This window comes from Suillus paluster (assembly GCF_016628075.1).
Source record: "Suillus paluster strain FC165 chromosome Unknown EDB91scaffold_189, whole genome shotgun sequence".
NCBI lineage: Eukaryota > Fungi > Basidiomycota > Agaricomycetes > Boletales > Suillaceae > Suillus > Suillus paluster.
This window is the reverse complement of record NW_024537749.1, coordinates 23,667-37,963: the sequence shown is the minus strand read 5'-3', so window position 1 is coordinate 37,963 and position 14,297 is coordinate 23,667. Positions and strand designations below refer to the sequence as shown.

The following is a 14,297-nucleotide window of genomic DNA, read 5'->3' as shown; positions in this document are numbered from 1 at the left end:
TTATTTTTATGATTTCAAAGGACAACCCATCATACATGTTGTACAGTTTACAAGTCATTTAGCCTTTGCATAAGCTTTGTATCATACGTAACATGCTATACTTATTGCAATTGTATTTTTGGCGCAACATTTTGACAACTTTCATTGCAGTAGACGCTTGCATAGACGCTCCTCCTAAGACTCTTTCTGCATTCTCTTGTTTTCCATCAAATGGTGCACAGCAGGCGTGTTCTTGCTGAGGGTTCAACATCTTATAAATGCCCTGCTCCAGGCTGCATTTGCACATTCGGTACTACACAAGGACTGAATTCTCATCTACGCAATGCTGCAAGTTGTAAATGGTATAAGCTAGGGAAGGGAAGAGAGCTGGATAGGGTGGATGAGGAAGGTATGGAGGGACTACCAGATGGGATAGCAGATGAGGTGGAAGATGATTTATTTCAGTTGATACCTCTGGGGCCAGATAGTAAGTTGCAATATCGCTCTCTTGTTAAGTGCTTACCTTATTTCTAGTTCATGAAATGCACTACGATAACCAGCACATGATGGATGTAGACCAGGAGCAGGGAGAGCCCGTAGCCGGTCCTTCTACTAGTAGGCATAGAACCGCTTTAGCAGAGGAGGAAGATGCGCGTGTCACAGAGACTCATCCTACTGCTGGGAGGGTCATACGAATGGAGGAGACAGTGCATGCTAAATGGCGGACACAATTTGGATCAGGTGATGGAGAAGAGGCGGAATCAGACTGTTCTGATGAAGATGAAGATGGTAATTTATTCTACCCCTTTGCATCATGTCTGGACTGGCAGGTAGGGTGTTGGGCTGTGCAAGAGGGAATAGGACACAAAGCATTTGACAGGTTGTTTGCTATACCAGGTGTACGTCAACTTATATATTTCCTATCAATATCTTGGCTGATATTTTGCAAATAGGTTAGAGAGCGTTTAGGACTTGCATATTATAATATCAGAGGACTCCATCAAACCATAGACAGCATCCCTCCTCGAGCTAAATGGCAATCAACTTACTTGGCCTTCAATGATACACTGGACTATAAGCATGAACTACACTACCGAGATCCATTGGAAGCCATTCAGACATTGCTGGGCAATCCTGCTCATGCTCAAGATATTGTCTATAAGCCTTCAAAAATATTTACAGATGCTTCTCATTCTACATGCATATATAATGAAATGTGGACAGGGCGTTGGTGGCATGCAGTCCAGGTGAGCGTCTCAATATTGACTACACTTCTTTAACAACTAACATATGTTTTATAGGACAGACTTCCGGAAGGAGCATCTGTAGCCCCTGTAATTATCTCCACCGACAAAACTCAGCTCACAAGATTTTCTGCATCCAAATCAGCATACCCGGTCTATCTGACGCTAGGCAATATACCCAGAGCAATACAACGCAAATCCGGTCAGCATGCCTGTATTCTAATAGGGTATTTATCCGTGGATAAAATCCTAAAGGAGGAGCTATCTGCCAGAGAAGTATCTTCCAGGGTACAACGTCTCTTCCATGACTCCATCAGAATTATTTTGGAACCGCTGAAAGATGCAGGAAGAAGAGGAATAGAGGTAGTGGGTGGAGATGGTCTTGTGCGCCTGGTCTTTCCCATTCTAGCTTGCTACGTGGCGGATTATCCTGAGCAATGCTTGGTTACCTGTACCAAGTACAGTACTTGTCCCAAGTGTAGGGCTAGAGCGGATGAATTGGCTGAAATACAAAATTTTGCCAGACGCACTCAACCTTGGACCTCAGCCATCATTGACCATGCCAACATCTCCACCAAGACCGACTCTGCCTTTCGTAAACAGTGCATGTCTCAGGATGTAGCTGGAGGCGTATTCGAACCATTTTGGCTTGATTTCCCTCATTGCAATATTCACTTGGCTATCACATCTGACGTACTTCATCAACTCTATCAAGGCATATTCAAGCATATGGTTGAGTGGTGTCAGGAGCTTATGGACGGAGAAGAATTGGATAGAAGACTTAGAACTCTCCCCCCTTGTTATGGCATCCACCACTTCTACAAGGGCTGGTCTGCTTTGGGTCAAGTCGGTGGAAAAGAGAGAAAACATATGGCTAGGGTGCTATTGGCTTGCTTGATTGGCAAGGTTCCAAGAGGTGTAATCCTCTCATACTGTGCCCTCCTTGAATTCATTTATCTTGCCCAATATCCCACTCATGACGACAACACTCTGGAATATATGCAACAGGCCTTACAAGATTTTCACCTTCACAAGGACGTCATCATTAATCTGGGTATCAGAGACCATCTCAACATTCCGAAATTCCATTCCCTGCAACACTACCTGGAAAACATCCGAAACTTTGGAACCACCGATAACTATAACACGGAGATGTTTGAAAGGTTTCATATTGACTTTTGTAAAGAGGGGTGGTACGCTTCCAATGGAAGAAACGAAAAGCCTCAAATGATATCTTGGCTAACTAGAAGAGAAAAGGTAGCATCATTTCAAAGCTATCTCAAGATGTCTATGGAGGATGAAGAAGACGAGTTTGCCCACTCAAGGTTTAGAGATCACAGAGTTATCCTCACCAAACGTCCTCATTGAGTTCACCAAAATATTTTGGACGTCATGCAGAATCATGCTTGCAAAGGCTTCAAGAAAGATCTCATCACCTATCTTAACACTCAGTTGGCTCACTCTCATTCACGTGGACAGCTCAGAGATATGGATCTTCCTTTCAGTCATATCAACATCTATCATGGATTCAAATTCTGTCTAGACTCATTAGGCAATGACGTTGACTTTGATCAAATGGAGGAGGCGGATATTGTCAAAGCACAACCACCTATTTCTCATAAAACTGGACGCTTTGATGCAGTTGTAGTAATGGATGAGCCTGACTGTGAATCTACTGGTTTAACAGGTGAGTAATATTGGTATATATATAATCATTGATTGTATGAAAATTTTAACACTATAGGAACTCGTATTGGAAGGTTGAAAGTAATATTTCGTCTGCCACAACAAGTATATGGTTCTATTCAACCTGCATGGACCAAAGACCCTTTGGCATATGTTGAGTGGTATGCTCCATTGAAACCTGCAGCAGAAGACTATCATGAAATGTATATGGTCAAGAAACACTTACTTTCCTCAGATGGCTCATTGCCAGGTAAAGTTATTCCACTGTCGTCTATTAGACAGACTTGTCAGCTTGTTCCAAACTTTGGAACAACAATTCCTATAGATTGGACTTCTGATAATGTATTAGATAAATGCAATACCTTCTTACTTAATTGTTTTACTTCTAAATACGCTTACCAAACTTTATGGTAATATATAGATTTTCATGATGTCTATACTGGTCTATAGCACTGTGATAGCTGGCCATAGACTGTATAGGGCTATGGTGTGCTATCCGGGCTATATAGAGGATGGTCCTCTATATAGAGAAACAGGTTTTCCTGATGCATGGTGATTATGACCATGAGACATAAGACATTCTGGTTTATATAGTTAGATATAGTTTCAAGAGTATGCCTAGAAGGATAGAGGCAGTAATTAAAGCCAAGGGAGGTCACACAATGTACTAGAATACCTGATTATCACTGTAAAATACTTGAGTCAAAAAACTGTCTACATGAGTCATCATTTTGTAAGCCTCATATCTCCACCATATCTCAACCGATTCCCACACCATAGTGCTCAATTGACAGCCCTGAAGTAGTACTACAATATCATACCAGCATGTCCTTGAGGTGTTTGTATATTCTCATACAATATCATAGATAGTGAAAAATGTGAAAACATGTGGACAGTTTTTTGAGCCACTGTATCATGTACTTAGATATTTTCCTCAGTCTTAATATTATGTTATGATCAGCGTTCACCAAATGGTAAAGGCTTAACACAACCACTAGGACTCGTCAAGGATAAGAGCAAGAGATGATATTGAGAGTGAACGTCTGAGTCTACACTGGGTAGGAACGAAGAGGTTAAGTCTAAAGAGAAACTACGCTAGCTACCCTACCTATATACATAACATTGAGTCGGAGTTATCTGAGTCTGTAAATAATCAGCCAATGAGAAAGAATCGTACGATACTGCGCATGACGTAGTATGACGTCGCGATATATAAGCAATGATGTCAGAGACGGAGATTGAGTGATAGGAAGACATATGGTTCTAGCCCTGGGCGTAGGGGATCCGATCAGAGATGTGACTGGTGAAATGTGAAGTTGTGACATTGTGAAGACGTGATAGTGTGAAAGGTAATGGTGTCACGTGACCGGTTCGGGTATGGGACATAGCCGAAGGAAAACCAAGGAAAGAAAAATGATTTGTGTTGGGAATTCGTGACATATTACTTGTCTTCTCGCAGTTACCTCTTTTGAGAATTCTCAGTAGGACCTTGCCTCCTCTGGACACAAGTCTCAACTTGTTGTCACCTCCAACCCTCCGACCCTCCGCTCCAACTTAGAGCCGTGCTCTAAGTGTCCCTCTTATTTCTCCGCCCCTATCAATATCTTCTTTGCCCCTTTTCCCATCCTCCGCATTATCCTCTGCCTTCCCCACTCCTACCAAACATTCCTCCTGCCACTATCCACCCTCCACATCACTCTCCGCCTTCTCCGCTCCACTCCTAGTTGGCCCGCCACTAGTAGCTCTTACTTCCTGACCCTCAAAGCGGACCTAAGTGGTTCACTTGTCCTATCATTGGACAATGTCGGACCTGCTCCAAATTCGGGGCATGTACTCAGCTAAGGGCACAGCGCAAGAGCTGAAGCCAAGCCCCGACCCCTCTGCCTCTTGAGCCGGCACGGTACCTAACATTGTCCCTCTTCTGTCTGATAATCTCATAAGTCCATTCGGAAGTATGTAATTTTTAAATAACTTACCTAGTAGCGCTAACACGCACGTCTGAGTCCCAGGAGATATTCAAGCTCCTGCATCTCCATTTTGAACATTCGGTGTTCCCTTGCAATCCATAGCACCATCATCACACACATCTCATCTTCCCAGACTGGCGGCAGCGGATACAGAGGGAGTAGTAAGGTGGGTTCATAGACTTGTTGGTGCACGCGAATTCGCGCGGCAGCCCATATAACATACATCAACTCATTCAACAAGGTCAGTGCTGCAGCTCACAGATGTGTATGTTACTCACCAGTTGTCTTCTTGGCATCGTAAATGTCACATCCCGGGCCCTTGGAGCATGTTGGAGCAGTTGTCTAGGGATCTGTATCATATCAGTGAATATCCAATGTTAAAAAGTCATTGACGCACCTGATTTCCATCTCCATTATGATTCCCGAATCCCCCGTTAGCATTGGCATGGTTGTTCATAGTGATAGAGTACTAGATATAAATCTGAATTGGAAGTGAATAAATCCTAAGTTGCCTTCAAGGCTTCATCATTAAGTTATTGGGGAAATGTCCCTATTTGGACAATGATGTGTTTCCGGCATTTTCCAGAATAGTGTGGTGCTTATGTCAGTTCTGTTTCGTTGAGACTCTTAGTTTCAGCTTACCCCTTTCACATTCACTGGTACTAGAGAGCGAACGCAGCAACGATGCAGTTGACGTTAGTCTAAACATTAACACTTGTTCATTTATGTCTATTTTTTAGTCTGGCCTTTGCGGGTGAGATCCTTGCATGATTCGCTTGTGCTTTGCCGCTAGTGATGTGCATGGCCTGGCTTCAGGCTGTGGGCCAGGCCAAGCTGGGCCTGATTAGGCCAGGCCAAGCCAGGCCAAAGTCATGGCCTGGACATGGCCCAGGGCTTCCTTGTTCGGTCATGAGGTCGTACAGAGCCAAAGTTCCTTTTCTGACACGTCCCGGGTGTTAACTTGTAATTTCATCAGATATCAATCACACATTATCGATCAGGATGTATGAGGCTGCGACAAGCAATGCATCAACTGCGCGATGCAATGTTGAGTGCAGTGCTGCTGTATCAGATGTGTTTACTATTTTGGTTTGTCGGTATTCAATAATCAATCCAATAATGCAAAACATAAGTAAGACAAAATGGCAATGGTCAAAATAATTGGTGTGTTAAGGTCGTGCTCAAGGGAGAGGTTACTCAAAGGGCTTTGGCTTCAGCTCGTGCGCTGCGCCCCTTACCCGAGTATGTGCCCTTTAATTTCCGGGGGACAGAGGGGAAGTCCGACGGAAGTCCGGGGAGTTCCGGAGGACTTAGTGTCGGTGGAGTTCGGCAGAACTCCAGGAAGTTTATACTGGGATGGAGTAAGGCTACTACGGAAGTCCAGAGTAGAAACTGAACAGAGGTTAGGCTACCCTAAGGTAGAGCCAGAGAAGTAGTCCTAAGGTTTAACCCCTAAGACTCGGAGGTGGACAAGAGATGAGACTCAAGTCTGGAGATTGCAGGAATGAGCAGAACTAAGATGATATTCGAACTGAGGAGTTCTGGAGTATTACAGGGGTTTATATACTGTAGGTAACATGTAAGAAAATCAGTCAGCAAAGGTAAGTGCTATGTACAAAGCATGTGGAAAGTCTATTACTAAGTGTAGCAGATCAAAGCAGTGAAGTCAGAAATGAAGTAGGAATGGATGGATCAATAAGCATAGCGGAAAGAACATAACCGGTAACCGGAGCAATAGCTAATCTAAAAGGAGTGAGGGGTGAGTGTGGAGATGAAGGCAGAGTGCCGGGCAGAATAGTACAATGGAGGACCGGACTTTAATGAAGTAGATCTGGAATTCCGGATCCGGAGGTACGGGATATGACATGGCACCAGTACGCTACCACTGCTCCTCCGCTGCAAGGGAGGAATGCAGTTACGTTGTCATTGACTGCTCATGTTACTCTGGATTTTTAGGCATTGATGGCTATGTGTTTCCAACTCAAATTTGTCACACTATAAATGATGATATTTAGCAGGAGCTGAATTATATTGTTCTACAGTTCCATCAAGGACTCATCAATTTACTGATCGGTGCCCCATCTGTCGTGATGTTGCCATAACCTCAACCTTGTTTCTTAGTCACATGATCTGAACACTTGTCGGTCATTGCTAAAGTGTCTGTGGCGTTGCCATGATTGAGGATAGAGATTGAGGCAGAAAGAATAGATGAAGCCAAGAACTAGGTGCCTAAGCCAACATTCATGGTTCTGACATAGAGTGACTTGAGTGTCTTAGAAGTATTTGATTTCTCTTTATCATGGGCTCTTCACAAGCTACTAGTATTTAAACCCTACTCGTACTGTAAAGATCCCTTAGTTCTTTTCCAATCAAATCAGACTGGTATCTGGTGACTTTGTGATAAGGATTATATTCTGTTCTATTCTATTCTATTCCTTGTGCTGACACATCAAGTCTTATCAACTTTGACTGCCATCACATATTTTTTCACCTTCAACTGAGTCTTAGCTTATCTTTAAAACCTTCTCTGGTCACCTCGTCAACTGGTCTGGCCCAACATGTTAATCAACGGTGACTACTCCAAAAATGTCTTCAAAACCCAAACAAACCATGTATAATACCCGCTCGTGCACTCACGCTAGAGCCCACTCAGTTTCTACCCCCGCCCACAAGAAAAATGTAAAGGTGCGTGATGACTTCGGAAATCTCATCATTAACCTACTATCAAGTGTTAAAACTCCGGCAGAGGGCCCGAGATCACCTGCAGAACCGCCCAACGCTGCGGGATCCCCTTTGACTTCGGAGGGACGGTCCTATGAGACCGAAAACGAAATTCAACCCGCACTGAGACCCATTCGTTCGTACAGCGATGTGGTCTGTGCGTGAACCCCCTCAGTCGACCCTTGGGTCGACAGGGAGATTAGACTAGCTGCGAGTACTTTAGTTGAGATACCAACAGCTGAAAATATACCAGCACCGGTGGAGAAATCCACGGACATAATGAGTTATGAAACAGCGAGTGAGAATGAAGGGCTCACCAGCCAACCCGAGGACAATGACGATCGTTCTTGGTCGACCGTTGCAAGAAAATGCAACCGAAAGACAATCTTCAACGACGTCAACAAGAGCCGGGCAAAGAGACCCAATGAGCTAACAAAGGAACAAAAGAAAGTAGTTAGCGCAGCTGAACAACAGCTGACAGAAGACGAATGCACCAGAGTGAACCGACGCAAGTATAGTGTCAGGCATGACTGTGGAAATGACACAGAGTCCCCTGGGGAAGGACCATCCAAGGGAAAAGGTCCGGACCCTTGGAACTGGGGAGCAATGAACCTAGAAGAGGAAGAATTAGATATGGAGGCCCAACGCGCGGCTCTAGAATCCTACAAACTGGCCAAACAGATGGCCGGTGAATCAGAATCCGAGGACCCAAGTAGGGACGAACCTGGCGATCCCCGAGGGTGTCAAAGGGGTGACAACGATCAAGCCACCAGAGAGGAAGAGGCAGTAAAAGTCACTGTAGCTAAAGCAGAGGAACATCTGCGGAAAGAGTATGAAAGGAAATTAAAGGAACTCACTGCGACGATAGCAAAGGGACAGCTCGCAATGCCCCAAGTGAAACAGCTGAACAGAGATCCCATAAAGACCCTCGTGGACAAAGTGGTTAACCCCACCTCGGACCGGCAGGAACGGAGGCACACTCCACAGGCTATGGAGCCTGTACACCAGGTAGCACTGAAGTCCTACATCGGACAGGCGTCAGGGAGAATCGGTTGTACCAGGACCGGATCCGGTGACTCAGACTCGTCGTTGGACTTGAGCTATGATAGCTCAGACAGCTCTGACAATGAGTCGAGCTCGACCAAGTCCCAAATGAGTGACGAAACCACTAAATGAAGGCATAAGCACTCCAAGAGAAAAACGAGAAGAAGGAAGGAAAAAACCATGCTGAAACCAATACCACCCACGGTGTACAATGGCGCAGTAGGTTCCAGGGCGTTTCATCGATTTATAACCGAGGGCACAGCCTATGTGGAAGATGGTAAGGTACCCTCCAAAAAGAAGGTGTTCATTCTGTCGCACTACCTGAAGGGTAAAGCCCATGAATTCTATATTCGAGAGGTATCAGGAGATCCATACCGTTGGAGACTGAGAGAGTTATTTATGGAAATGTTCAACTATTGTTTCCCTATTAACTTTAGGACAAAGCAGCGTGAAAAGCTAAAACGGTGCTTTCAGAACAACAAACCAGTGCGCGATTATATCTATGAACTCAATGAGTTGTGGAACATGATTGGGGACATTGATGAATGAGATCGGGTAACTCAATTATGGACAGGATTGAATACAGAGATCCAGTGGGAACTGTGGAAAAAAGAGTTGAATCCAGAAGTATCCTCATTTAAGGAGGTGCAAGCCGCTGCTGAGATAATTGAGATTGCGCACTCGGTAACAATGGGACGCGAAAAGAGACCCACCCGAAAGGAAAAGGAGGCGCCAACAGTAGTCGGTAGTGCGGCAGCAACCCCAAGAATTGGAAACCCTCGAAGGGACCGAAACCCAGATGGGAAACGACGAGTGTATCAGCCGAACCCACCTGGGGAGACCCATCAAACAAAACCCAGTTATGGAGGGGACGGACCTCGACGAAAAAGCAAGACACGAACAGGTCAGAGAAACGACTCGCTAAGTATCGAGGAGCGAAATTGCTTAAGCTCCGAGGGACGCTGCTACAACTGTAAGGAGTTGGGTCATCTGTTGTGGGGCTGTCCCAAGAAAATAAATATAAAGTCTAGCTCACCTGGCAAGCCGCCTGGTATACCCAGCTTTGGGATACATGTGGAAAAGGAATTGTCAGAAGGATTGCGCAGTCTAGCAAACACGACTGAAATGCAAGATGGACTGTACCTAGGTTCGATAGGCATGTGGCTGTCGAATGCCCCCGAATCCCTCATTACAGAAGACGAGGCAGGATCAGCGAGAACAGTGCGACCTAAGGAGTTTCGGGATCCGATAGCCCAGAGAGCTACCCATTTGCTTCAGGGGGTCAAGTACCCGAACGACGAACAATTGACAGATAATTGGGATGACCCTGATCGATTTACTGTGTTTAGAATCTCGGACGACAAGTATACAATAATCGATCACTCACACACCAAGATTCGGACAAACATTGATAGCACAAGCTTGGAAAACCCGAACTTCCGTTTGGACAGCGCATATTTCATTCGTCTAGGTTTGGAGTTAGGGCATGATAGGCACTGGCTGAGAAAACTAGACCGCGAACGCACGGATCGGAAACCTCCAATGGGAGATCCTGTATCAGATTGCTTAGTTTGGTGGCTGAGTGAGCTCAGCCCGATGTGCACCAAGAGTCCGTTTTGTACTTGGCGCCCGCACTTTACCTGTCATAAAACTATCAATGGGAACTGGCTGTTGTATGATCAGGGATTAGACATACATACTTGGGTGCCGGTAGAAAAAGTGCATCAGCGATATTGGGACCCTGAAAGATGGTATGCATGTCGAGTACAGCGCAAGAGCAGGGTGCTGCAAGGCGTCCAGTACGACAGGATGGCCGGGATGTTTAGTCTTCCTTCGGACCATGAGGAGGGCCTTCGGTTGGCGATATCTGACTGGATAAACCTAGGGGAGACAGTAAGGACCTGTGAGGCCTCGGATAGAGGACACCCATTACGGGAGATCAGAGTATGTGGGGTACAGGTACCGTCAGGAACATACCCTTCATTGCAGCAAAACGCCGCGGTGACCCACGATTTCACTCACGCCATACCAAAGCCCATCATAGTTGTGGTGCTCATCAATGAGCGACCAGCTAGGGCACTTATAGACACAGGTTCGTTAGCGGATTTCATGTCACTAACTACTGCAGAACAGGTCAATGCACAGCTCACCGTGTTGGAAAAGCCTCTGACAATTCAGCTGGCCGTCCAAGGGTCCAGATCGAAGGTCAATTACGGGACGGCTGTCCAGTTTCAGTATCAGGGCGCTGACTATAAATGATACTTCAATGTGATTAACTTACAGAATTATGACCTCATACTGGGGACCCCGTTTCTTTATCAGCATAGCGTGACTGTTGGGTTCAACGTGTCACGCATCGTGCTGGGAAGCACTAAGCCATTAGCCTTGGCGGGAGAAGGGGTAACGACCCTGGAGTCGAGAGTAGCGGAGATCATTAGTGACAAAATTGAGAAGACACAGGAATACCTGAAGCAGTTAGCGTGACCTTTATGTGCTAAAGCTGCTGAAGCGAAGCTTCCACCACTCTGCTCCATAAATCATACCATCCCGTTAATTGACGAAGCGAAAATTTACCCGTGGCGACCATCGAGGTGCCCTGAACTGATGCGACCTCAATGGACTGAAAAGCGAAGCGCATACCTAGTGTCAGGACGCTGGCAGATGACAAGCACTGGAAATACTGTACCTATGTTATTCATATGAAAACCTGGGATGGATCGCCTAAGAACGGTGGTTTATCTTCGAGAACGAAACAAGAACACACGAAAACTTAGCTCTCCTTTACCGGACATGGAAGTAATATTGCGTCAGGTAGCACGAAAGAAGTTTCATTCGCTAATGGATGGGCAAGACGCGTACGAGCATATCAGAGTGATTCCTGAACACGTATCACGGATGGCTATGACTACCCCTGACGGAAACATGGTCAGCCATGTGTTACAACAAGGGGATTGCAACGCACCCGCAACCTACCAGGCCGTGATGAATCATCTATTCGGCGAATACATCAGAATTTTCATGGATGTGTATCTGGATGATATTATCATTTACTCTGATACGCTCGAGGAACACATTGAACATGTACGGGTGATTGTGTGTATTCTCGAACGAGAGCAGCTCTACTTGAGCGAGAAGAAACTTAAATTTCTGTGCCCTGTGATGAAAATTCTGGGCCGGATTGTGAGTGACAACAGGATTTGTATGGACCCGGACAAAGTGGACAAGGTACTCACCTGGAAGACACCCATGAATCGCGATCTCTGTTGGGGGTTCATCGGGGCCGTCAGGTACCTGGCAGACGATATACACAAGGTCCATATACCATTGGGGGTCTTGTCGGCTGTGTGCGGTGACACAGTTCCGTTTTGTTGGACAGAAACAGAGCAGCGCGCTTTTGAAGAGGTAAAGTGTTATGTTAACGCTTGCTCTAAACACCATCAGGTACCACTTACCTACGGGCCAGACCAACCGCCTGTCTGGATGATGACCGATGCCTGCCCCACGGGGGTGGGAGGTGTGGTGGCACAGGGGCACGACTGGAAGTCTGTGAAAATCGCCACATTTTACTCGGCGAAGATGAACTCAGCCCAGTGGAATTACCCTATCCACGAACAGGAGATGTTAGCTGGGGTGGAGACTATGCTGCAGCATAGGGACATCCTTCAAGGATGCCCCTTCACTTGGCTCACAGATCATAAAAGCTTGATTTACATTCTAAATCAAAAGAACTTATCAGGTCGGCAGGCTCAATGGGTAGAGAAGCTCGGAGAGTTCGACTTTACTGTTGAGTATTTGCTGGGAGCGCACAATGTGCTGCCTGATGCCCTGTCCCACATGTATGACTTTGACGCACCAGGCACGGTGCGCACGGCTAGCGAATACGTCACATATGATGAGTACTCACCGCCCAAGACTGGGTCTGGCTTAGTAAGTATGCCAGTGCTGGTGGGTGCTGAGGCGGATGCGGTCACTCTACAATGAAGCTCGCGGAGGGTCATCCCCACTGAAAAATGCATTCAGGCGGATGCCCAGAGCTCGCAGATGACAGTCCACGCTGCGAAGCGCGTTGAAGCAGGGACTCAGCTGGGGATGACAACAGGCACGCCCCTGGTGAGTCCGCCCGCGGAAGGGGCGAGTGCGTCTCCAGCACAGCAGGAAGCACACACAGATATAGCGCGGCATGCAAAATGATTCGTGCTGTGTGGCCCTCGATCGACGGATCAGGACCCTGCCTCAAGAATGGAGGGGGGGGAACAGGTGACAGAACCTGAAATTCAAAGTGAAGGCAAAAATGAGGAAGAAACAACAAGAATTCCGGTGACGTACCCTCATGAGATGGAATTACTGGGCCAAATGAGGCACCAATATGAGAAAGACACCTTATTTAAAAAGGTACTCAAAGCACCCAAAGAGTTTAGAAACTTCGAAGTAAAGGATGGGTTAATTAGAATCAAGTTAAAAGATAGGACACCCCTATGCATACCTGATGTTAAGATAGATGGGCGGCGACTAATAGAGATCATAATTGATCAAGCGCACTCCATATTAGCCCATCTAGGGGCAGATAAGACCCTGTCATATCTCCAGGAGCACGTCTGGTGGAAAACCATGGCGCAAGACGTACAAACATTCTGTACCTCTTGTAAAACATGTCAGCGTAGCAAACCGCCCAACCAGAAACCCTACAGATTGCTGAATCCTCTCCCGGTCGTGTCATGACCCTGGGAGGCCATAGGAATCGACTTTGTTGGGCCTTTGCCATTATCTCGCGATCGAGACATCGAGTATGATTCAATAACGGTTGTAATAGACTTACTGTCAGGGATGGTACACCTTGTGCCCAGCCGAACCACATATACCGCTAAGGACGTGGCTGAATTGGTGTTTGCAGAAGTCTACAAGCACCATGGCATCCCTAAAGCGATCATCAGTAATTGCGATGTCCTATTTACCAATAACTTCTGGACTAACCTTAATCATCTCATCGGTGTGACTTTGAAGATGTGAGTGCGTATCACCCAGAAACGGATGGGGCCACAGAACGTGCCAACAGAACTATCGGGCAAATGCTCAGAGCTTGCATAGCCCCAAACCAGCGGGATTGGGTCGTGAGACTACCAGCAATTGAGTTTGCCATCAACATGGCCCAATCAGAATCTACAGGTCTGCCGCCATTCTATATGAACACCAGACGATTACCTCATGCTATGATCTGGGAGAACCCTGGGCCTTCTGAATACCCAGGGGTGCGCGTCTTCACTCAGCATATGAAGGCTGCTATAATGTCGGCTCATGACGCGGTCATCAGTGCCTGAGTTAAGCAAACTCAAGAGGCAAATAAGAAATGATGGCCAAGCCCACTAGAGAAGGGTGATCTTGTGTATATATTGACAAAAAATATATCCTTGCCTAAGGGAACGTCCAGGAAACTATTGCCTAAGTTTATTAGTCCTTACAGGATACTGGAGGACTACCGAAACAATTCATATAAGCTTGAATTGCCCGACCGATTGAAACAACGAGGCATTCACCCAGTATTTCACTCGTCTTACCTTCGAATTCACGTGCCGAATGATGATAGACTATTCGCAGGGCAACTGGAAACCCAGGTAGCTGATTTCGGGATCCCCGAGTCGGAATGGGCGGTAGATAAAAT

General features: G+C 46.2%; 3 protein-coding genes across 3 annotated transcripts; all 3 read left to right on the top strand.

Moving 5' to 3' along the window:
• Positions 1-210: 210 nt before the first annotated feature.
• EDB91DRAFT_1064293 (uncharacterized protein) lies at positions 211-1,259 on the top strand (the record flags this gene model as incomplete). Its single annotated transcript, XM_041314679.1, has 3 exons — positions 211-466; positions 556-878; positions 933-1,259. 3 exons carry the CDS (start codon positions 211-213, stop codon positions 1,257-1,259), a joined length of 906 nt encoding a protein of 301 aa, XP_041169405.1.
• A 1,701-nt stretch (positions 1,260-2,960) lies between these two features.
• Positions 2,961-3,317, top strand: EDB91DRAFT_1007114 (uncharacterized protein; the record flags this gene model as incomplete). The annotated part of the gene is made up of 1 exon (XM_041312340.1): positions 2,961-3,317. A coding segment is annotated over one exon (357 nt), but the record flags the coding sequence as incomplete, so codon positions are not given.
• Positions 3,318-7,462: 4,145 nt separating this feature from the next.
• Positions 7,463-8,773, top strand: EDB91DRAFT_1274903 (uncharacterized protein; the record flags this gene model as incomplete). The annotated part of the gene is made up of 2 exons (XM_041324642.1): positions 7,463-7,754; positions 7,821-8,773. 2 exons carry the CDS (start codon positions 7,463-7,465, stop codon positions 8,771-8,773), a joined length of 1,245 nt encoding a protein of 414 aa, XP_041169403.1.
• Positions 8,774-14,297: the final 5,524 nt, after the last annotated feature.